Source organism: Porites lutea, chromosome 1, assembly GCF_958299795.1.
Source record: "Porites lutea chromosome 1, jaPorLute2.1, whole genome shotgun sequence".
Classification (NCBI taxonomy): domain Eukaryota; kingdom Metazoa; phylum Cnidaria; class Anthozoa; order Scleractinia; family Poritidae; genus Porites; species Porites lutea.
Window position 1 is genome coordinate 58,871,465 of NC_133201.1, and position 25,483 is coordinate 58,896,947.

The 25,483-nt window shown below is 38.1% G+C and overlaps 1 protein-coding gene across 1 annotated transcript; it reads left to right on the forward strand.

Moving 5' to 3' along the window:
• Nucleotides 1-24,247: 24,247 nt before the first annotated feature.
• LOC140940538 (uncharacterized) lies at nucleotides 24,248-25,199 on the forward strand. The gene is made up of 2 exons (XM_073389524.1): nucleotides 24,248-24,608; nucleotides 24,787-25,199. Exons 1-2 carry the CDS (start codon nucleotides 24,382-24,384, stop codon nucleotides 25,016-25,018), a joined length of 459 nt encoding a protein of 152 aa, XP_073245625.1. The 5' UTR covers nucleotides 24,248-24,381; the 3' UTR covers nucleotides 25,019-25,199.
• Nucleotides 25,200-25,483: the final 284 nt, after the last annotated feature.

Genomic DNA, 25,483 nt, shown 5'->3' on the forward strand with positions numbered 1-25,483 from the left:
GGAATGAACTCTAGACATCCATTGTTTGGAAGTTTCTTGCACTATAACGCGTACCTCCTAGGCTATTCAGATGGGTGTGACATTTCCTGAGAGAGAGGCATAGCTCGTTCTGGTATCCACCCAGAAGCCGATTTTTTAATCAAATCTTTCTCTGCATAGTTCTCTTTCCAGATTACAGTCTTCAAGAACAACATCCTCTTATTCGTCAATTGTCTTGCTAAACTGATGGTTAGAGTGATTTTACTTGAACCGTGAAACAGATACTAACAGGGAGGGCCAAATAGCAAGAAGTAAACAAAAGAATACAATGGAATTAGTGCGTAGTATTCTGCTGTATATTTCACAGGTCTAAAATAATACTCACAATCACCGGAAAAGTGCTACATTATGCAAAATAGTCTAATAATAATAATCAAATATTTGCACATCGGAATGTAACTACGAAAGTACATGTTGGCTTCCCACTAGAGAACGAAGTTGGTTTCAAGTAACCTCTTGATTCAAGTGCACTTGAATATCTTACGTCGAACGACCTCGGACGTCTGAGAATGAGGCTATAGAAAACATGGATTCACACTTGTTGACAAAGTATAATACTTGACATAATAGCTGTCAATCTCTCCCTTCATTAAAATCTTCGAACCGCTGCACGTGCAGATCGTGCGCATGGCTTCCATTTCTTATTGGTCAAGTGTGTTCTCAAGTACTTGGCGGTGAACTTCGGCTTGTTTGAACTACGATCGTTTCCATGGTCAACAAGTAATAAAAGCTTAAGTAGGTACATTTCACCCCTTCACACTCAAAGTAGGTTCCAAGTATACACTTACATTATAGTTGAAGCTCTAGTGTGAAGCCAACAACTATCACTACCTGTAACAATTAATTATTCTCTCTCAGTATTATCATAATTATTACCAGAACTGTTTTTTTTCCTTGATTAAACTAATATTTTAATAAAGTTTTTAAATGCTACAGCGGAAACATCGCCTTATAAGCCTTGGTGGCTTCTACACAATTCATCGCCTATCTCTCCTTAAAACTGAAAAAGTCGTGTATGTTATGAAATCTTTTTCTTCATAAATATGCAATAAAGGACAATTTAATATTAACAAATAAGGCAAAACAAAAATCTTTAATTTCCCCAAAACTGAATCTTCGGAAGCTCACCAGGGCTAATGATTTACTAAGAAAAAGGAAGTTTAATTTGGTCGTAATACTGGAGTGGTATTTGATGGTGCTATATTAGATGCCATGACGTAGAGTTTTGTTGAAGACACCGCGGTTTTAATATCGCTTTTGATATCTTCGGCAAAATAATAAGAATAATATATATATTTAGCCAGGGCTAAAAGCGAAGCTCCCATTAATAAATTTATATTTTAAATCAAACAATAAACTTGTAATCCACAAATCAGTTAAATTAAGGGCACATTCATGTGACTTTTGAGGGAAAGGATAAGTTATTTTAGAGTGAAACATCTTACATCGAGTTGATAGCCCAATTATATGTACACCCCAAAAATAGCAAACATCTTCTATCATATTCAAGAGCCATCATGGCTCTTGATCACAGTAGATCAGGCCTCGAAAACAAATTCTTGGAAAACAAATCAGGCCGCATTTTTTTGCGTTCGACAGGTTTACTTTACAAATTCTTGCCAACAAATTCGAGGGTGTGTAAACCAACCTTTTATACTTTTATACATCACATCTGAGGTGAAACAGTACTTTTTATCATACAGACCTCGGACAGAATACGGCATTTCACAATTTTTCAAGGTTCAGGACGATCAATCGTGGGCTTTTAGCGAAACCGTTCAAAAAATAGACCTTGTCACGGTTTTCGACGCCATCTTGACGAGTAGGCAAACGCGTGAGAAATTACAGTGTTTGTATGAGAATCTAATGTCGGATAATTTCCGTAAAACGGCTGTTCTGAAAAAAATATCAATTGTCAACTAAAACTACAGTGCAAAGGATTGTCCTAAAACATTTTTCGGGCATATCTGTGCTTAAACTTCTCAAGAGGCTTGCTTTAGATTTCCCATATATTTGTCTGTAATTTTCCCGGGACTTTCTTACAGACAAATGTATAGAAAATTTAAAAAAGTGGTTCTAGGTCTTCAAGTGAATGTAACGCCCTCAAATTTTTGCAGGAGAATCCTTAGAAGTGAAGCTTTAGTTTACAAGTCATATTTTTCTCAGAACAGCCGTTCTACGGAAATTATTCGACATTAGATTCTCATATAATCACTGTAATTTTTCACGCGTTTGCCTACTCGTCAAGATGGCGTCGAAAACCGTGACAAGGTCTATTTCCAAAATCACCCATACGGCCAGCCGGTTCTCATTTTTAGTGCGAGCTGTCAGTGTGGTCGAGTGTTTGAATGAACTTTAATGGAGATACGCTTCAACATAATAACAAATTTATTATCATTATTTTTTGTTATTTAATGGTTCCAGTTATAACGATGTGTAATCTTATAAAGCGTTTGATACGCGCGACATTTCTAAGTACTCCTGCAAGCGATGTTCATGAACGATGAAAACAAACACCACGGACAAGCGATTAAAATTGCAAGAGAGACTACTAACAATCAATAAAAGAAATATAATTCGGTAAAACATTTACAGAGACAACAATTTTCATTCACGAAAACAAGTATTAAAGTGTCTCTAAAAATCCTGAGTCTTTAAGCTTAAAGCTTAAGCTTAAGTTTATTCTGTTTTACTTTCAGCCGGCCTCCTGGTGTTTGTTTTTTGTCAAAGATGAACTCCTCGTACAGCCAAATTTATAACTAAATATTCTTGGGAATTTTTTTTTTATTTGCCGTGAGAAAATATATCTGAAGGCCTTTTAAAGTTCCGAAAGCTTATATCAAACCTGATACTAGATCAGATCATTGACTCAAATCTCAACAAACGTGCAAGAACTTGCCGCATAAACTGTGCTCGACTTCATGAAATTAGATGTAACAAAAACAAACATCAAATACAAATACAATAATTACTCAGGCTTACCATTATTACCATAGTTGCTTGAGACTTTTAAACCCTCTTACGCATTGAGCAAGGTGAAAGACGAAAACGATGCAATCCGAAATCGGATTACTCAATTTTGACAAGCGACGCATTTCTCAACCAAAAACCCAGCTGTATTTCATTTTGTACATCCAGTGGAAAAAGATAGTTAAAAACATCACAAGTTGACACAAACCTCTGTCAGCTTTAGCTGTCAAAGTAAACATCTTTCAAGATGCTGCATAAATTTTCCGCATGAACTCACCTGTCAAATTTTGACCAATCAGAGTACAAAAATTGGACGTAGAGCGTGACCAACGGGTGACCATGGTAAGAAAAGGTCTTCCCCGCCTTTATTTAAAAAAAAAAAAGTGGCTGAATTTTCGCGTCCGAGGTCAGTTTGAAATCAAAATCTTGACAGTGCGGGCCATAGTGACATAAACACAACATATTTCATATGAATCATTGGAAAAAATAGAATTGAGCCTGCGATCATTTGAAACTGGTAATTTGTCAGCGGATAACTTCAAAAAAGTACTCGACCTCGATGGGTCGACACTTGAGCCCGCGGTATGGTCAGGTGATACTGGCAGCGGCTATCCTGTTTTGACAGCTGTCAATTGATCACAACATTGATGTGCAATTAGTTTTCTAGCTAGAAAGTGTGAGAGTAAACATTGGTTTCCCTGTGGTGCAGACGAACGGTCGGGCGCACGGGTAGATAATTTTGATTTGGCTGTAACGCTGCTCACGGAAGTGATAGTGGTTAGTGATACTAGAAGTAAGTATCTTGAATGCAACAACATTAGATTTTTTATTGGTAATACTGCGCTTTTAATATCTTGTAGTTGATCGATATCTCATTGATACATAATAAAAAGTCTATATCAGTCTAAAATTGTAATATTTCAAAAATCTCCCTCAATTTAGGAAGACTTATGAAAGGTTTTACTTAGTCCCCTTGCCCCGGCCCCTCAAATAAACTCGCTAGTTAGGTTCATTTATTTATCGACACCCTCTCCTTTGATTCTAGTACATTGTGATTCAGCAGACCAATTTTTAAATTTCATTTGTAGAATTATAGTTTCAATTGAAAACACTTATATACGGCTTTTGATGCTTCATTTTTACGATTGTTTCAAGGTAAGCCTCGATCTCCCTCCCAGTATCCATTGTTTCAAGGTACAAGCCTGTTTTTCCCAGTCTTCATTCACAAGTTTAAAACCAATCCTTACCAAACTCGGTATATCAACTGTAGTTGCGGGCAACAAGAGAAGCCCGCAATCCTGATCTCCAGGCTGTTATTACGCATGCGTCGCATGTATGTAGCCAGCATTTGGACTTCCACTAAGATCAAGAATGTATGGAACGCACAGCAAGCACTTTGATCACGCGCGTTTGGACCTTCCATCACTCCTTATCTGATCACGCGTGTTTTGACCATCTGTCACGTGAAATTTTACGCAAAGCATAGCGCTGGAGCAAAAGCGTTTTGACCTTTCGTTGTCGACCGCACTCCGTAACCTTCGGTTATTACTAGTTACACTAGCTAATAATTAGGTGTTTCAAATTCATCGATTCGAAACTTTCAGGAAGGTTCGGAAGCATTAAAATTTTGGTGACTATTTGGCAAATGGCAGGCTGCACTAACTACATTATTTATTTCCAAAAAATGGTGATCTTCCTTTATAAACATGATGAAGACTCATCTGGTATTGACCAGTCGAAATATTGTTCTGATCAGTCCTTGCAGTTGTCTTTTTGACAATTATTTATGCTTTTTGTACTATTATAGTTAACTTTTTCTTTTCCTTTCTTTAATGTAAATGAGAAGCTGCAAACTCGAACACTTAAACACAGTTCCTCAATTTATGTAACCTCAATAATATTCCTTCTATACTGTATTCTGCCCTTTCTCTCTTCCTGTATTATCAAAATAGCATGAATAAAGATGTTAGAGAGTGTAACCGTTCCTGGCATGAACTGTTCAAAAAACTTATTTAAGAAAATTAAGTAATATAAGATTCTAATAATTTTAAGATGTGTTCATTTTAGCCTGGGGGTTATTAGGATTTTGGATCTTTTCTGTGAGAAAAATGTTACAGGTTCATTTTTTCAAGCATTTTGTTACTAAAGCTATAGTAGTGCGTTGTCGGACTTTGTTTTGTTAAACACAAATTTTTGATAATTGGTCTTGCACCTGAGGACACAACGTCGAGATAATCAGGATATAACTTTTCAGGTATTAAACGAAACCAAAAACAGAACAATACGTCCGTAACGTAGGTTAGAGCCTAACAAAAATATGTATTAAAACACAAACTGCACCAAATTTCAGTTTGAGTTTACCATCACAGTTAAGCATAGATGTCCTTGCTGTTGGAATGAAAGTCATATTGTAGGCCACTATGAAGTCCTTTGCTGTGATTACTCTTCTCGCCTGTTTCCTTGGTGTTCTGATAACAACTGTTGCATCAGATGAAAAAACAGAAAACCAGGAAGATGAGACTAAATTACCCGCTCCTGAGGAAGCAGTAGAGAACGACGAAGTTGATGAAGAAGGCGAGGAAGAAGAAATTGAAGATACTGACAATGAAGGCAATGATCCTGAAATGTAACACATTTATTTTTAGACCACTCCTGGATCGATCGACGCTAAAGTTAAGCAAAGTCCGGTGACGTTTTCAGACGGTATAAACTGCCTACACTGGTAAGGAAAAAAGTGATAGCCAATGGATTAAGTTTACCAGTTAGCGATTCACGCCTTCCATTTCTTTTAAACTTTGAAGATTGTTTTAGCTTGTGTTACGTTAAAGCGACACCCCATTACAGACACAGGCTCGTTAAGTCATGACACCGGCAGAACGCAACAATTTGATCAGAATGTGATTTTCAATCTTAACTAGTGAGCTCTAAAGTTGGCCTTGATGTTATGAGAGTGATTTTCAGTTTCCGAAAACAAGCATCGAAACTGGATTTAATAGGCCCTTTCCGAGTCATCTCAAGCCTTTGTTTCAAAGCAAACCTGAGTGCGACGCCATTGATGTGAAATAAAATGCTTTTTTTCTGTTCTCATGAAAATAAACTGACTCATTTTTGCACTTCCTTGTTTGCTTGATAGAAATTGGATGGTGAATTTTAAGCGTGGTGTGGTAAATATATGAGAAAGGTGTTTTTCAGTAAGTGACACAGACGTCTTGGAAAAGCAAATCCGAGAACTCCCAATACTTCGAACTACGACTGAGCTACAGGATACTCGTGGGAGCTAAGGACACTATAAGTCCTATAGGTTCTTGAAGATTGCAATTGTTTTTTTTCTTGTTCATGACCTGTGTAGGTTTCGATTTCTTCCGATGTTTTTCCTTGCAACATTTTTTCCCCTTGAAATCAGTCTGCAGGAGGATATTTTTAACTTTTTTCAGTAATAGCCCATGTTCCTCTTCCCCGGCCTCATCCTCAATAATCAAATGGTCCTCGGGCCCTTAATATATTATATCAATTGTTGAAAACAAGCCATAGTACACAAATATACTATACTCGTAGTTCAAACAGACTGAACTGACTCGGGCTGTCCTGATAAGCGAGGAAAAGAAGATTACCAACTGATGTATAAATAACCTAAGAAATCAATTATTCCTATATTTTCAGTGTCAAGTCTATGCTAGAAGACCCAGTAGCAGTCTGCTACACAGCCGTTTGTAGTGTCGTCACGCAATGCTCCTCGCCACACGTGACGACACTAAAAACGGCTGTGTAGCAGACTAGCCCGGTAGCAGCTCCTAAGACTTTTTGGCGCCGCCACGTCAAATATACCCGTCCACGAGTCCGCTCCCGCAACTATAACTATCGCCCACGGCGTCGATCATATGAGACCCGTCGGCGATACCGGTACCGCCGGTCATCTAGCCGCAGGCGACGCTACTGGGGATGAAGTGTGGACGCGGTGCCTGAGGTCGTGTTTTAAAGAACTTTGTCCATCTTCCCAACACTGAAAAAATTAAATAAATGTAATCTGAACGAAGAAGATTATACGTAACCTTTTATTTACCACTTTGCATTGAATGAGTGCTTGAGATGAACATTAAATAAACATTGCACATGAAAGTAGATTTCAAAAAAAGGTGCAAATGACATCCCATCAATATGGAGTGGTTCTTAACTGAATAGCAAGAAAAATATTGAGACTGAAAATGAAAAGACAGATTAAACTTTTTCTTGTTCTTAAACGAACGTTACTGGACCAGCCTGAAGCTGGTAGAATAAGTCGGCGCTTGAATTTTTTTTTCAGTTTTATTCTTTTGACTTTGCAACACGGTTCGGCTGAAATGCCGCACTACATTTTGCTCGCTAAATCAAGTTTAGCCTAAGAACTTGGAGTTTCTAGAACTTCGCTTTACTAGTAAAAAATCAAAATTCAGAAACGCTGTTTCTGCCCGCTACCTATGTGGATGTAGGAAACTGTTTGCCACGCGTTTTATTTTCCGCAGATGTGGCAACGGTATCATCGCTCTTCCCTCTAGCCTAGCCGTAATTCTACGAGGTAATACGCCGTCTATCCGTATTTACGGCTCTAACTTAGAAATGAGTACCTGTGCCTGTACACGAAAGTTGTGGTTTATTTTAAGTTTCCTATTGTCTTCTTGGTCATTTAATCAAATAAAACGTCAACATGAAACTTTAAATGAATTGCCAAAAATCTGTTTTTTTTTTTATTGATGCTTGGAAATACGGCATTTGTGCTGCTAGTTAGCGCTTGCCCAGGGTTGGTACTTGCCCTTGACTGGAGAGCACACTATGTAACTGTACTCTGACAAACGGCTGAAGAATATGTTTAACCTCCAGTTACAAGAGCAGCTGTGCTAAACGAGAAAAAATTGTCTAAAAGTCGCTTCACCCTGAGTTGAAGCTCCTCATCTTTCGTGCCTCCAATCTGGCCAGGGCTATGGAAAGTTTTCAGGAATTTTGCGTCAAACTCTCTACGCGCAATCTTTACTAATAATCTTTGTGAAAGGTAACACGGTAGATACAATATCATCCTCAGGAAAACGCGTCACATGATTTCATGCCACGCATGCAATTCAAACTTCTTCCTTGAATTACTGATCGTGCGTCATGTGCCTGATTACAATTCCTAATATCCATTTACCACTTACAGTGACATTGCAAAATACGAGTCGGTGTTTTATCATCAATCAGGAGCACCCAACGGCCAATTATGTTTCCAAATACTACGTCAGAAGTGTCTCAAATGGTTTTCTCTATGCTTTAGCAGCCTGTTACGTTTCACGGTTAATTTGGAGGTTGCTGCCTTAAAAGACTCAAAACCATCTACCTGTTCGGATGTCTTAAGGGAACTTTTGTCGTCTAGAAAGTTTTAGGAGGCTTTTTCGTCTCATCTGAAAAAGTCATTGCGCGCCCCTTATCAATGTTGATAAGTATACTTCCTTACGAAATATAACGAAAGTTTCCACACTGATTGGCAACAATACAGTTAGTGGCAATTGACTTTCCCAAAAATTGACTACTTATGGTCAAATGATCCCAGATTAATTATACGCGGTTTTCAAGGGAAAGTTGCTTTCATCTTTCATATTTAAAGCACAAAAATACATGCATATAGCGTAAAAGGAACCATTGCAGTTGCCTAGACAAACATTAGACTTCCTGGGTACCCCGGAAACCGTACAAACTTAGGGGGCTGAAAATAACCAGCCGGCGGTGTGGGGGAGTGGGGGGAGGGAAGATGAGTGTACTAAGAATTCTTGGACACTGCGTCCAAATCCGGACCATACTTCGGAACAAAATTAAACAAGCCATTTTCCTCGCTGTGGCGAATTTTAGCTATACTATTACTTCACTTTGAAACAGTTTTCAGTAACAATATGTATGGTTCTAAAAAAGTGACAGGTGTCATAAAATGAAATAACAGTTTGGTCGTTTAACATTTCAACATTTTCCGTTTAAACCAGCATTTCCATAGCGACGGATTAATAATCTTGATTGCGTCATTTTGGCTTTTCAAACCGCAAAGTAATTTTCAAACACATAGTTTAAACTTCTGATTCATTTAAAAAAAATACAAAAGAAACTCATATCTATTTAGCCTGAATTTCATCCAATTACGTCGAGTCGTTATTACTCCCTCGAGGGAGTAATAACGACTTGAAGTAATCGGATGAAATTCAGGCTAATATCTATTGAGTGTGTGTGCTTTTTTGCAGTCCACAGTTAGGTTTTAAACTCAAATTTTCTCGGAAAAAGTCATGCAGATCTATTTGATGTCTCATTATTAGTGTTGCAAATGTATCTTTAAAAACATTCTTTAAGAAATGTCCATTTGAGTACATGAATTAACTACGTTTTGGCGTCATATGCTAATAGGATCTTCAAGTACTTATTAAGTATGAAGACTTTTCAGCTTTAAAGCTATCGAGCCTTAACTGAATTGCTTCCATGAGGTGCGGGCTGCTTTTGGTAATATATTATCCTGTTAAAACATGTTTTTCTGTGCAATACTCTCATCGCACTTTTTCTTTTTTTGCCAAGCTTTTTAACATTTTGCGCTAATAACTGACTATTTTCATACAAAAAGCTGTGATTGCGTTTACTAATAGCTATATAGGTAAGGTAGCGATCGATTTACCGTATTTGAGAATAAGAATGAACGGAATTCTCTAACATGCGCATGAATTCGCAGCACTGGTTGCCAAAGTTTTTTCTTTATTTACATGATAGAATCTACATAATGTCGGCCAGGTATGATCCGCAAAACATTTCAGTCTCACCTGGTTATCCTTTGACCCTGGACTTTTTCCACTTCGTCAATCGTCAACAGAGGTGAAGCGCTCGATTCGACTTGCATGTTTGGCGCAATGTTTCAAAGAATATTGGTGAGAGTTAAGACTTTTTTCCGAGCAAACTAAACTTTTAAGAATGAAATATTGAACGGAGAACACGTTTGTATGTTGAACACATAATAGATTGTTCACTATCCAATCAGGGTTAAAAGAGCCCTCTTTTTCTGAATCGTCTTGTAGTTTTTGCGACAGGTATTTCATAATTTTGTCAATAGACAGAGAATTACAATTTCGCAAAGAAACGCGACATGTTCTGGATGATTGAGAAACAACATTCCTTCACTTTTTTCGAATTGGGAACTCAATGTCTTAATTGCTCATTTTTTAAAAGAGACAAAAGCTAAATAACTAACTTTTAATTGCATTTTTTTTATACAATACCTGCTCTTATTAGTTGAACATTTTTGCATAATCAACCGCGTGTTAGACAACTATGACTGAGAAATGGTTCTCTTATGGAGGTCAGTTTTCCAGCAAACTACAGATACAACGGATTGCATTTCAAAAAGTATGGTGTGAAGAAATGACGGAGGAACAGATTATGAACTCCACGTTGATGAGCAGAACTGCCATTATTGGTGTACGCAATATCTACGATTATCCTGATACCTTATTGGAAATGAACGATTTGTTCAAGCGAAGATTATAACAAAATACGTTCTTTGTATCATCTGAAAAAGGACCTACCTATGAACCAAGACCTAAGTTACAGAGACAATTTGGTAGACTACACCGTCAAGTAATGATGTAACCATTAGCCATTTCTTTATTGTTATTATTTCTTGTGTACAATGATATACTCTTTGACGTGAATAAAATAATTTGCGATGAAATACTGTGTCGTGTAAATTTCTTTGCCTTTGGAAAATCGGGTCCACAAATTAAAATAAATAAAATGGGCTGAACCCAGGGTTCATATCTGGGTTTCTGTTGCCACAACTCAGCGACCTAAACCACCAGCAGCATACCATCGCGTGCAGACAACACTCGTTTATCTTGTTTCTTTTCCAATCACCTTAAAGCCCAAAAACGTACATTAAGTTCTTGTTTACTTCAAAGAAGTCTTTCTGCATTTGTGTTGTTAAGGCAGAAAATCGTTCAATGTTTAATGTGTTCATGGTAAAGGGCGCCACAGACTACGAGCAGCCTCTCTTTTTTCTTAGTCCGTCGTGCAAAAACCCACGAGACTCGCAAATGACCACGCGCGTGAGTGAAGGCGCGAGACGGGAGAGGCTTTGAGTATTCGAATTACGATCACGCGCTTACCCGGAGATATGACCTTCTAATGCTTCTATTTTCCGACAAACATTCCTGCAGTGCTTCCGCCATCATTTTCGATTGTTGACAGGTTGTTGTCAACGCTTCACTCATCCGCCAATAATATTTTTGAGTTGTGAGGCCAACGCATATTTCATTGGCTCTGGCTTTGCGGGCAGTCTCTTTTTTCTTCTCGGGCTGCCGCCCTCGTTTCGCGCGTCTCCCGGCTTTGCCCCTCCCGCGCACGTGCACTGCTCTCACTAAATCTGCCGAAAAAGAGAGACTGCTCGCAGTGTAAGGACGCCATTTTCATGCATACTAAAATCCTATACGTGACGTCATCTGCTCTGTGATTGGTTCAAAGTCCTGAATGCGAATGACCTCCAGACGTCATCTACTCTGTGATTGGTTCAAAGTACTGAATAGGAATGAGATCCATTGTTCCATTTGTTCTCTAAAGCTTAAACAAAAGAATACTGCTCTGTGATTGGTTACATGCCATATCAACGCCCTTCACTACTACCGTTGCCAAAGTTCAGTAGATAAGTTTTCCATCGCAGTTGGACATAGCTGTCCTCGCTATTGAAGTATAACTCTAGGCCACCATGAAATCCTTTGTAGTGATTAGCCTTCTCGCCTGTTTCATTGGCGCTCTGATGACAACTGTTCCGTCGGAGGAAACTTTAGAAACACCTGAGAACCAGGAAAATAACGGTGAATTAGGTGCCCCTGAGGAAACCGTTGATAATGATGAAGTTGATAAAGAAGGCGACGAAAGTGAAGACGGTGATGATGAAATGGATGGTCCTGAAAGGTAACTAATCCATGCCACGGTACGGCACCTGTTCTTCAGTATAAAACTAGTAGAGGTCAAGGTAAAGGAACCTTATTTTATGTCGGTAGCTCGAAATAGTCACCTGACTAACAAACCTGAGGCCGATGTTGCGCTCATTTTTAACCTCCTCTCTCCATTAGCGCTCCGTTTTACGGGTATTTAAAGCTACTTAAAAGTACATGGAAAGCAAAGAAGTAGCAGGAAGGATTTGTGGTCACTCCTGGGAATCGAACTCGGGAACTCTCCGGTATCCGGTCATTTCTTTTCATCGTTCCAAGTCAGATCGTTCCAATCAATAGTCAGATCGTTCCACAAGATAGTCAGCTCGTTCCACAAAAAAGTCAGTTCGTTCCACATATGTTAATAGGAAGTCCATTGTACAGGCTATTATAATGTCACGATTAGACTATTGTAACGGTCTATTATATGGTACGCCCGCTGTTCATCTTGGTAAGCTGCAACGCCTGCAGAACGCGGCAGCTCGGCTGGTATGTACTATATCTAGGTATGATCCTATCACACCATCCCTGATCAACCTGCACTGGCTTCCGGTTACCCACAGAATAGAATTCAAGATAGCAATGCTAGTTCACAAATGTATCTACGGCGTCGCACCACAATATCTTTTAGACTTGATAAAAATCAAAGAGAGCTCGCGGTATCAGTTGAGATCATACCGGGGCATACTCCTAATGGACAATACCTATAGAACAAAAAAGACACTCGGGGATAGGGCGTTTGAAAATGCTGCGCCCAAAGTATGGAATCGACTCCCTCTAGAAATTAGACAATGTCAATCATTGAACATTTTTAAAGTTTTACTAAAGACACATCTTTTTAAATTAGCTTTTTATTAGTTCTTTTATTAACTCATATTTTACTTTTATTGTTTTCCGAAAATTGTAAATTATTATTATTATTATCATTATTTGGACTAGCCATTTATTACTGTAAGATTTTAGTGTTGTAATGCGCACTCGATCATATCTTTATCGCATGCTAGACTGCGCAATATAAGAAATAAACATTATTATTATTATTATTATTATTATTATTATGTTTTATCTATTTTCTAAACGTGTGAATGTTATCCGAGCGATCGGAACATGGATGAAAGTCTTTTCAGAACTATTTACATAATGTTGAGAAAGTACTACGTAACCTGCGTGTTTGTTGTTTGTAAAGTGGTTTTAGATTAAACAGCGTGAGAAACCTGTCACGGTTTACGTCGGTTTCCGACGCCACTTGTCGAGTTCGAATTCCGGCGTGACATTCGAGTTCGCTAACATGCCGAATTCGCTGGGTATATTAGTTCACAGTTTAGAGTTTGTTTGTATCCATAAACCACGAGCAATATCTATAATTTATACCCATTAACCCTCTTGCCGTAAAAAGATATGAAGCTTTTGATAACCGCAATACGGCAATCACGGTGCGGCTTTAATTATAAGATTTCGTTTCCCGAATTGTCACGCGTTTATAGAAATGATCTGAAGGGAAACAAAAATTACTTAGTGTTAGCGGCGGTGTTCTTACATTATGTTTACATAAGCTCGGATTCCTTTGTTCTTTTCGAACTCCCGAATCAACTGTCTGAAAAGCCTTGTGAGGCTTTGATTGTTTAAAGGCAAGAGCGCGGCTAATGAACACCTAATTAAAATGCGAGGGGATTAAGTGACCTATCCCCCTTGCATATTAATACATAATCCCCTCCCATTTCAATTAGCTTTTCTTAAAGAAAAAAATTAACAAATGTTTATTGGAAATATTAAACACGACGCTATAATTACTAAAATCATTTTGCATCTTCGATGAGAGACACATACGTTTACGTTTGCGAAGGGGAAGTAAGCAGAGAAAAAAAAACGAAAAAGGTTAGGAGCGAATACACAGAAAAATCGAGCAAACCGTGGCCACAGCTTGAAACCTAACCTTTCTTCATTTTCATTTTATGATAAGGTTTTAATGAGTTTATGATACTGTTGAGGTTTAATTCAAAATGAGACCGAGTTTAGTCTGCAACACGGCCATTGGTGGTTTTCACAGCCGGTCACGCCATCAAAATTAAAATGGAAACCCTTAAATACAGGAAGTCTAGAATCTGACAAGTGAAAGAAGATATATATACAAAAAGCCTCGCCAAGAATCAGGTCTGTGCAATATTTCATATGCGAGATTTTCAGAAAAAACGTTTTACCCAAAATTATAAAGCTTTGTATGGAGACGCCATGTTTGCCGGAAACCGACAGAAACATTTGTTTTTGAGTTTTTCCAACTAATGTGTGAATTCTTCGCTTGAGGAACTCATAAAGATTAAAGTAATATTTATTCTAAGATAGGGAATGCGTAGATAGCAAAATCTCCCAAAATCGATAATGTTTTTAACCCACATAAGAGCTTTCCTGAACGTCAGCTAAAAAGCCTGGAAATTCAAGCTCCAGGGTCGGGTTGCAAAAACACCTTGAGATTAAGGGAACTCGTAACTATTATTTCAAAACAATAGGTTATTGTTCCAGAACAAAAGTTAAGAGCTCTCTTATCTTAAAAAGGTTTTATGCAACCTGGCCCAGTGTCGCAAAAAGAAAAACCCTTTTGAACCGAAAATTTGTATGTGTGACGGTTTTAAGGTGCTGTAATACCACATGAAAGTAGAAACTCAGAAGAAGCGATAGTTTGAATTTTTGTGACGTCCTGTGAAAACCTAGAATAGTTTGTGTCGTCACGCAACGCTCCTCCCACAAACAGGCTGTTAAACATGCTAACATTGCAAAGCGGCGAGAACATTGACGCTCTTGACAAAATGAGATCCACTTCATTTTGACACCCGTTCATAAATATAATAATAACGCAAGCGCTGACTTGTGCACGTCCATGCTTCTCTCGCACTGAAGTAGCGGTATCAGTGACGTCGATCGGACTTGCTCCTATCCTTGGTTTGAAAACTGCAAATTATGGCCCCCAATAATTTCTTGAAACGAGAAAACTGTTTCCTCCTTAGCGGCCATGGCAAATAAAAAGGATCAAGTGGGACATGCGCATTTCTTTTAATGATAAAGGGATCTTTGAAGCCAAAGATTCAGACGCTTAGAAGAATTTAAAGTGGCTTCCCTTGTCTATGAGGCGTGATATGCACACTATTAATTTGACTTTTAAATGCTTGAAGGGATCACCCCCAATGTTTTTTAAAGATTATTTTAAGGTTTTTAGAACAATCCACAACACGAGGGGAAGTGAGCACAACTTGCTGCTCCCCAAAGTCAGAACTGAGACGGCAAGGAAGACTTATTATTTTAATGAATCTAAACTTTTTAATAATATTGCAAGTGAAGTATAAAGGATTCTAAGTCAGTTGTGATTTTTAAAACTCGTATTTTGGAATTATATAGATCAAACGTTTTTTAGTTACTTGTTAAGTTCTTGTATTAGTTTAGCTTTTAAATGCATTTTAATTGCTGTATTTTAGCTTTTTTAAACAATTTTTTTAATCTAGTTGTATTTTTAACTTTTAGTGTATTTTAGTTACTGTAATTTAGGCTATTTTTATATATACATATTTATTATCATTATTATTATCTTTTCTTTTTTCAGGGCCCTCGTTGATAGCAGCATTTTATGCTGAAGAGATAACCCTGGCTAAATAACATTTATTATTATTATTATTGTTATTATTATTATTATTATTGTTATTATTATTATTATTATTATTATTATTATTATTATTTAATTTCATTCGACTCTGCTTTTGTTGCGCGCTGTTTGTAGAGTTTTCTGTTAAATGTAGGACAAGTCTAAATAGTGTAATTTAATGTAGCTTTTGCGTATACGTAAAATTCAATCTTTAGTCGTTAGCAGGGATGCATTTAACAAAAATACTAGAAATTTAAGTTAATTTGGATTTACTGGGAAATACAATAGCAGAGGTATCCTGCCCAAACTTTTCCATACAATGCACTTTATGATGACAAGTCTGACTTAGTAACCCATACTTTAAAGCCGCCTTAAACCTTGAAACATAATTTATTTATTTGTCTTTCGCACTTCGTGCAATTATATATCTTCTGAACACTCGGAGGGAAAAATCAAAAGCACATAGAACACGTCAGTGTAGCAATTTTAAAAGTGAGACAATATATTTGCCAACCATCTGAGCTAATCACTTTTTAAATGAAACGACAGGACAGCTGCTCATAAAAGAATATGAATTTGCTAGTGTTTTGGTTTCCTGAGCACTTATTTTTCTGGTGGTGAACAAAACACTCATCCCAAGTTCATGGACTACCCCCATGGACTACCCATATGGACAACCCCTAAAATGGACTACGCCGCTGTGGTTTGGTGACTTCCCTCTCTAGTCTTCAATCGTTTTTTTTCTTCTTAAATATTTCACCCGCGCTCTTCTATGAACGCCTGGAACAGCCTAATATTTTCTTCTCTAGATCAAAAAATGTGCCGTTTATACATTTTTAGATAACCATAACTGTTTTGTGAAATTTAAGTAGAAGATTAGCTAAGATTGCCAATATGTTCGCTGTTTTTATGAAAGTCACCTCAATTCTGTCACTGGACTTTCCGTCTTCGGCGGCTAATTTTTAATAAGCCCAGGCAGAAAATCGAAAATCTTAAATAATTCCCAAACTTGGTCGCATTTTGAAATTTAAACCACAGCAGCGTTATACTAGGTATGTCTTATTCTGTTTTCAAGGACCTTTAGAAAACGAGACAAACGAGATAATTGACTAGAGAAAGAAGCGTGAAAACGCTTTTTTGGAAGAAAATATTTTTTAATTCCCGCAGCGATTTTGCGAAATCGCGAAGCGCAATATATTCAGTTTCTTCCAAAGCCGTCATGAATAAGCAGTGTAATGCCGTCACAACTAAAAATAAATTTAGTTTGTATCGCAAAAGCCGCGAAAATAGAGCTGAAAAAAAAATGGATCGGAAAAATTAATAAAATCACCAAGAAACCGTCTCGCAGGAGACGTCTGCACGCAGAATACATTTCATCCTACATGTAGTTGTGATTTCCAGAACGGACCTCGGGAGCCTCATTGCCGTAATATCTTCTACATTACAGAAACCACAGCAGAATCGCCCTGCTCGCGTGCTAACTTTCCGCTCCAATTATCACTATACAGTACCAGTGAATTGTTTCAAAATTTAAAGCGGCCGGAACTTATTTCCATCAGCGCGTAGTTAGTTAGTTAAGCAATAATAATGCACAGCACTGTAAATAACACGGTTCTAGAATATCTGACGGCTTCGCGTTTTGTTCGTCGCTGCATGCGATTTAATCGCTTATAACCTAACAGAAAATGTAAATGTACCTGAAGGAAATACCGAGTATTACCTTACCTTAACGCTGTGATGTGTGTAAATTTGTCTTTTGCTATGGTGTTAGACAATACGACTTCTCCTGACTATCAATTGTGCGTCAAAACAAGCGCGATAATGAAATAGTCGAAATGCCATGGTGTAGCACTTCATGACAAAGTTTTAACTCTAAAACTTGTTACCATCTGATGTACACCTGTATAGTCTATGTTTGTAAGCTCTGCCTAACGAATCACTGAGTTACACTGCACCCACGGGTGTGCCACCTAAAGTGCAGCCTATTTTTGTTAGCTCTACCTAAAGAATCACTGGGTTACACTGCACCCATGGGTGTGCCACCTAAAGTGCAGCCTATGTTTGTTAGCTCTACCTAAAGAATCACTGGGTTACACTGCACCCATGGGTGTGCCACCTAAAGTGCAGCCTATGTTTGTTAGCTCTGCCTAAAGAATCACTGGGTTACACTGCACCCATGGGTGTGCCACCTAAAGTGCAGCCTATGTTTGTTAGCTCTACCTAAAGAATCACTGGGTTACACTGCACCCATGGTTGTGCCACCTAAAGTGCAGCCTATGTTTGTTAGCTCTGCCTAAAGAATCACTTGGTTACACTGCACCCATGGGTGTGCCACCTAAAGTGCAGCCTATGTTTGTTAGCTCTACCTAAAGAATCACTGGCTTACACTGTGCTCACGGACGTTTGCCTCGCGCTCTTTTTAAAGACGAAAAAGCTATAGTCTGTTTCGCCAAAAATCAAGCTTTGTTTCCCCTAAAAATTTGACACCGTATTAGGGCCCCGAAAGACGTTAAAAGTTCCTCCATAATAGAAGAGTGTTTTGCTAGAGTTAACAAACGTTTGGCTTACATGAGTTTCAATATAAAGATGCAAAAACCAGGAGCCCATCAAATTTGATGGGCTCCTTCAAAAACTTATCAGCATAATTATAGCACACAAACATTGTCATCAAACTCCTGGCATGTAGCCTGAATAAGCCAAGCAAATATGAATAAAGCATATAACGAGAAATATTTGTCAAATGGTCTCGTTAAGTAAATTATATTTCACTTTGCGAAAGAAATTTATCGCTTATATCCGTGTTACGCATCGAAAAAGCGAGGAGTCATCGCATGACATTAGGTAACAGAGGTAATACTCACGAGTTTCACGAATTCCAATTCCACGATTTTCGCCGAGTAACAAATTTAAAACTTCAATTCTTACCTTACAGTGGTCGGTTCATTTACCTTACATTTGCCTACACTAATAAACAGGAACAAAACGGTGAAATCCGGCACTCTTCTTTCAGAAGTAGCAGGCCGCATGAAGTAAAATCCACCGATATGCGCTGCATTCTCACTACAAATTTAAACATTTGTCGTGAAGAAAATACGACGACGAGGAAAAAATGCCAGATCTTCGCCTCGGCAATGTATTCCAGCTACCAAGCCGGCGTATCTCCAGAAGGTGGACTCGAAGTGGGACAAACCTTGTGATTTTTTTAGGAGCCCTTTGCGCGCAAACTAATTTATTCTGGCGCGAAATGAAGATTAAGAAAATGTATCTGAAATCTAATACACGACAAGAAAATTTTCGCACTTTCGAAGAGCGCGACATATTAAATGGGATTAAGTCGGATTAGCTGCCCGCGGAGAAAACATCCCTGTGTGGGATGGTACTTCCAGTAAAAAACCTCTGTGTCCTCTCAAGAAATCAAAGAAGATGCCACAAGTAAATAATTTTAGGTCCATATTGTTTTGTGTGATATTGACAATGTCAATAACAGCGTGTTGTGTAGTATGCTTTTCACGAAAGCCATACTGTGATTTAAATGGGATATCGTTTTTATCAAGAAAGTTTTTTAGTTGTCAGTACATCAATTTTTTAAATATTCTATTAAAAATAGATAATAACGAAATAGGCCGATAATTTCCGGGTTCAGTTTCATCGTCACTTTTGTAGACAGGACACCTTTCGCTTGCTTTAATTTGGATGTAAAGACACCTTCTTGCACAGAGATGTTAAAAATGTTGGATAGAGGGCCAGAAATAATTTGTTTAGCACCGGACAAAATATGGATCGGACAAGAGTAAAGACCGTAAGTTTTATTTCTAGGAATAGATAGTTATTCACGTTCAATGTCTACTGGAGAGACTGCATCAAAAAAGAAGGAGTTAGGATACTTATTGGGTGACAAATAGTAAAACTGCAAGAAGAAGGTGGTACGCGCGAATATTTTTTCACCAACGGTAGCCTGAGTATCTGGCCTTCCTAAGGGGCTAGGGAGATTTTAGATGGGGGAGGGTTGGTAGGGGAGGGGGAGAAGAAAAAGGAAGGGCGTTTCTCTCCTTCAGCTCTCTTCCTTTTTCGCTTCCATCTTTCCCCTTTTCCCTCAGAAACGCCTGATACTCAGGCTACACCAACGGAAGAGAAGTAATTGTTGAAAATATTAGAAATCTCAAGGGGATCAGTTGTTATGCCGTTGTTAAGGCGCTTTAGCGAAGAAATAACCCGAGATTTTTTCTTTTTGCCGTTGATAAGGCTATTTATGCCATTCCAGGTGTTCTTCATGTTATTCAAATTGTCAGCAAAGAATGCGTGATAATAATTCTTTTTACTCGCCCTAGTAAGAGCGGAAATTTTATTTCTACAGAGTTTATATTGTGCGAAATTCCCTGAATGAAAAAGAGAATTTTTCACTCTGATAGATTTTTTGAGGCCAATGGTTATCCACGGCTCAGAAAACTGCTTTAGCTTGCGTTTTGAGAGAGTTTTCATAGGAGCGTGTTTCTCGACAAGAACAGACAGTGTGTTATAGAAATTAGAAAAAGCAATGTCGACGACGAACTGGTCATCAAAATTGTTTTGGTTTAAGAGTTCCTCCGAAAGTTCAGAGTTAAAACTATTAACGGAGAAACCAGAAAAATCTCTGCGCTTTTGTTTTTTCGACTTCAGCTTCTTAAAGAAAGTGTGGAAGACACAAAACTGTGAAAAATGGTCGCTGATATCAGAGACAATATTGCCCCTGGTGATATTAGCATCAACTTTGTTAGTCAAAATATTGTCGATTAAGGTGGCAGAGCTGTTATGCACACGAATTGGTTTATCAATAGTTGGTGTAAATGAAAAGCTTTGCAGAGAAAGTAAAAATTCCTGAGCATAATGGGAGCTTTCGGCGTGAAGGAGGTTTATGTTGAAGTCGCCCATAATATAAACTGATTTGTTTGAAGCTATTACTTTCTCAGGAGTTTCGTCAAAATATCCTTGGAAGCGTTGCGGAGAATTATGCTGTCTATATACAATACCACAAATGATGTTACATTTTTGTGAGGAATGGATTTCAATCCATAGCGCCTGGAAAGCCTCATTTGATGTTTTTTCAGTAACTTTATACTTCAGAGATTCATTAATGTACAAGCCAACACCTCCAGAGGCGAGAGGTGGGGAGCGCATTCAAAAATATATCCAGGTATGTTTGGATTAAAATCCAAGCTTTTCCCACTGATTATTTTGGTTTGGCAGAAACTCCTATAATGCTGAAATCACAGTTCAATTCATCTAATAAATAGACCTGGAATTTTTGAAGGTTTCGCCAAGGCTCCTGACATTATTATGTAGAACAGAGACACATGAATAACTAGCAAGTCTAGGAAGTTCAGTTTTAAATTTGTTGAAGCTATGTGGAGAGTAGTAACGGCTCTGGATACGATTGTAATAGGTATTTTAGGTATTTTATTTATTTGCCACACGATTACGATAATTAAAAAAAGATGCCAAAAAAAAAAAAATGTAGGAAGAGATGGCGAGGAGGCCTAAAAGAAACTATAGAGCTTATGTTAATTAGGCCTCCTCAATTACAATTTTTCGAAGATAGTATAAAAATTACGGCGACGGATACAACATAATATGAGGTGAAAAATTAAACTAATCAATATTACGGAAGTTTACAAATGTTGAATATTAAAAGGCTTTTTCCCAAAATTTTTGTTGGAGTATACTAATAATTATTACAAATAAATGCCTTAAGTGCTCTTTTAAAGGAGAAAGGTGAGGAAGCGTTGATGATGTTGGTGTTTAAGGTGTTGTAAAATTTAGGTCCTTGATAAAAAACGGAAAATTGTTTGGTTCGGGTACGACAGAAAGGCAGACGAAATTTACACGAGTTTCTTGTATTATACGAATGAATTTGACTTTGTAAGGTAAATTTACAATGAAATTTTAAAGGTAGAGTATGGTTTTGATAGGAGTACATGAATAAGCCTAGTTGTATTAAGTATATATCATGAAATTTTAAGATACCAAGATTTTGAAAGATTGGATCAGTATGTGCATCGAAAGTTGTTTTAGCTATAGTTCTGATCACTCGTTTCTTATCAAGATTAAGGGTTTTAGCTGCATTGAGCCTAAAAAGATCAAGATCGTAAAAACTAGTAAGCTTTTCCAAATACTTTTTGGTCGGCAAATGAGAAGGTATGCAGTTATTAAATTGGCCATGAGCAAAGATAATATTTTGCCCAAAGTATGGACGCTCACGAAATAAAGAGTGAGTACTACGAGCGGTCTGATGGTTAATACTCTTAAATGAAACTAAGATTCATTAATAGTAGATTATACTTATCTAACTTGTGATGAATACGTATCCGATGCAAGAAGTCGTAGTGTATTAGTGTCCGAGATTTTAATCACACGAGAGCTCTCATCCTTTCTTAGATAAATGGTGGAGTTTTTAGCCCAACAAAATTGATAATGATTCCGCTCTTTGAATTTTTTCGCCTCAAATAACAGGTTCTGCTTCTTGGGGGTAAGATGATCGAAGATTCTCGCTCTGCCAACCTCGTTTTCAGCAGAAAAGCCGATACTTGTTGGGTTAACTTGGGAGGCACGTTGACGAACTTCCATAACTTTCCCTTTCGCCAAACGCCTGCCAAATTTACATACCACAGGTTTTGGACCTTCGCTTTCGTTCCTTGTTGATACACGACGCGCTATATCGATGTCAAGAATAGATACTTCAGCTCCCATTTCCTGGGATTAGTAATTATTATCCGTCGAAACTAAGAATTATTAGAACCAAAACATCTTTTTTTGAACAATTTATAATTTGCTTTACCTTGAAAAAATAACAAGGCCAGGATTGTCTCTGTTTTCAAAATTTTGTAGTTTGAAATTTGGGAGAACACCGAGTTTACAACAGCCAGTTTTGTTCGTTTCTGCCTTCAGGATCTTTCATTATCCAACAATTAAGTAGTGGGTATCACTGGTTGACATGAGATTGCGATCCAATCAGATTGCTTTAGACACGAAGTTCACCCATTGAGCTTTAAGTATAAATATAAAAGTATCTCTAGAAATCCACTGTTCACTGAAATTTAGTGCCCTTTAAGGAAATGTAGAAAGTAAAGTCCCTAAACATAAGTCTAAAAAATCTAAATGATTTCAGGCTAGGGAAAAACTGGATGTTAGCCTTAATACTGAATAGTAAATTGCTCTTGTAAATTGGTGATGTATTGCAGACCATGACGTGGATTTTTGTTTGGTAATAGCGCGCTCATAATATCGTCACTAAGCGCTCCCTATACTGACTCTTCGGCAGTTTAATCAGGGAAAACGAACCATATTATGATATTGAAGCGGTAGCAGTTAGTGATATTAATAAGTAGTATATTGAATTTTGTGGCATGATACTGTATTTATATCGATACCAACTTCCACACTTGGACCACTTGTTGATCAATTTTTGGAAAGTAGGAAAACACTTACATACGCCAGTGTGTACGTGTTTCAATTTAGCGACTACTGAACTTTACGTAACAAATAAAAAGTTATTCCATGCGCAACTACTTCCGCCGTCTCTATACTTTCACAATACACGGTTTGATATTTCTCCCAGTCTCCGCTAACAAATTTAGAACTGTAACTCCGCAACAATTTCGAACTCACTAATCTGCTCTCGAAATTGTGACAAATTTTAAAACCTATCACAGCATGATATTTATTGCAAATGGCAGATGTAGTGTAGTTCTTTTGTCTCGCCCTATTTTTGCTCTTAGGATGGGCTGGGAATCGCTCTCATCGCTCTCGTTTGTTCAAGTAAGATTAAGAACATGTACAGCCCGAGGGGGGGGGGGGGACTCGACATATGAAAGGGGTGGGGATGCTCGTCTTCTCGCTGAGGGGTGTAAATTTTGGATTTTGGTCTCACTTAGGGTGTTCTGGGCAAAACGCCATCATATTTTGCCGTGAGGGTCTCGTTTAGGGTTTTACGCGAAAAAATATAAAATAATATTTACTGTCTGTGTTTTAACATGGTCTCTTTTAGGGGTCAAAAAAAGCTTGAGCCACGCCCAGGTCGGTCTCCTTTAGGGGCTTAATTCAAAATTTCCAACGAGCATCCCCACCCCTTTCGTATGCGGAGTCCCCCACCCTCCCCCGGGATGTACAGGCAGTCTGGCGTAAATATGGCCACGAGCGTGACGTTCATTTGTCTCAAATATTACTTGCTAACCTCAAAAAAAAAAAAACTGCAAGTGTTTGATGTTGTGTTCAGCAAAGGTGGAGCACAAGAATAACCGCTCCTAGGACTATCAGCTTTTAAATTTGTAGCTTGAAGGTTATTTTGGATCGACGGTATTTGATAGCTGCCTTTAAATCTGCTGGAAGGCGTGGTTATATTTGATAGCAAAGCGTTTCCGCAATAAAATCAAATTTATGAAGATTTGACAACAAAACCCATGGCCATCACTACACTGAGTTCCCTGACTCTCCGCACTAGAAATAACGATTTTTAGCTAAACTAAGGTAATCTGAATTTCGTGATTTTTGTCATTTTTCGAAGCATTTTATTTGTTATTGGACGTACGACGCAATATTGGGTTGCACCGGTATTGTTACAGTAATTTTTACTTACATTTGAGGCATTGAGCAAAAACCAAAAATAGCACACCCCATACGCAAATGACAGCGTAACGAAACTATAAATTAAAAAGCCACCTGCCCCAAAGTTCACTCTGAGTTTTCCATCTCACCAGTCAGTCGTAACGTTCGTTACTGTTGCTGTTACGTTCGTTGCAGTTACTGGCCATCATGAAGCCGTCTTTTGCAGTGATCGCTCTTCTCGTCTGTTTCCTTGGTGTTCTGGTGACAACTATTTCGTCACATGGGCCATTCGAATTGGCATCCGATAACCAGGAAGATGAAAGCAAATTACGTGTCTCTGAAGAAGCCCTAGAAGGTGACAGAATTGATCAAGAAGACGAAGAAGAAGAAAGTGAAGATGTTGATGACGCAAATGAAGTGGATAATTCTGAAAGGTATTTTTTTATTATTTTACAAGCCACTCCCTGCACTATCGACCCTATAGTTGAGCTAAGTGAAATTACAGTTTTCAGTAGGAATTGTCTACATCTTATAGGATGGTTGGTGATAAAACACAAAATGGACATAACGAATTACCAATATAAAAATTTCAAAATGTTTCTTTGGTTTCAGTGTAAACGCTATACCAGAAGCTGACCCAGTGGCTTGGGGACGTTACGGCCGTAAGGGCCGTTACGGCCGTTACCCTCATTACGGCCGTTACCCTCGTTACGGCCGTTACCCTCGTTACGGCCGTTACCCTCGTTACGGCCTTTACCCTCGTTACGGCCGCTACAACAAGTACCGGCCTCACTATCGTCGCTATCGGTATAATCCTTATCGAGGACGAAAACACCATGGCTAAGCTTATTTTGGAAAGAAGATAGCAGCCAAAGCATTTTGCTCCCACCTAGCTGCTCTTTGAAGGTCTTATATCAGAAGTAAACCGTAAAGTAACTGTAAATCGAAGGAAGAAAATTGCATGTAACTTAAGTATTTTGTAAAATATGTCTGGTGACTGAAATAAAAAAATTTAATGACCAGAACAGCATATTTTTTTGAAGAATTTAATGGGAAGATGTCTTGAAATGGGCGGGTTTTCAAATAACATCTGAACGGTAGGGATCTGACTGGTTTGCCAAAATAATTCCTTTCCAAACCAATCATAGCGTTGCTTTTTTTGGTGCAACTCGAGCAATTCCGTTTGCAACAAGCATATATTTATTAAGCTACTAGTAGGTTTCGGGAAATCGATAAATTATCGGGCAGCTAGAGTAGGCTGAAAAAACAGCCGACATTTCGCGACGCTTCGACTGGTGCACGAAATGAC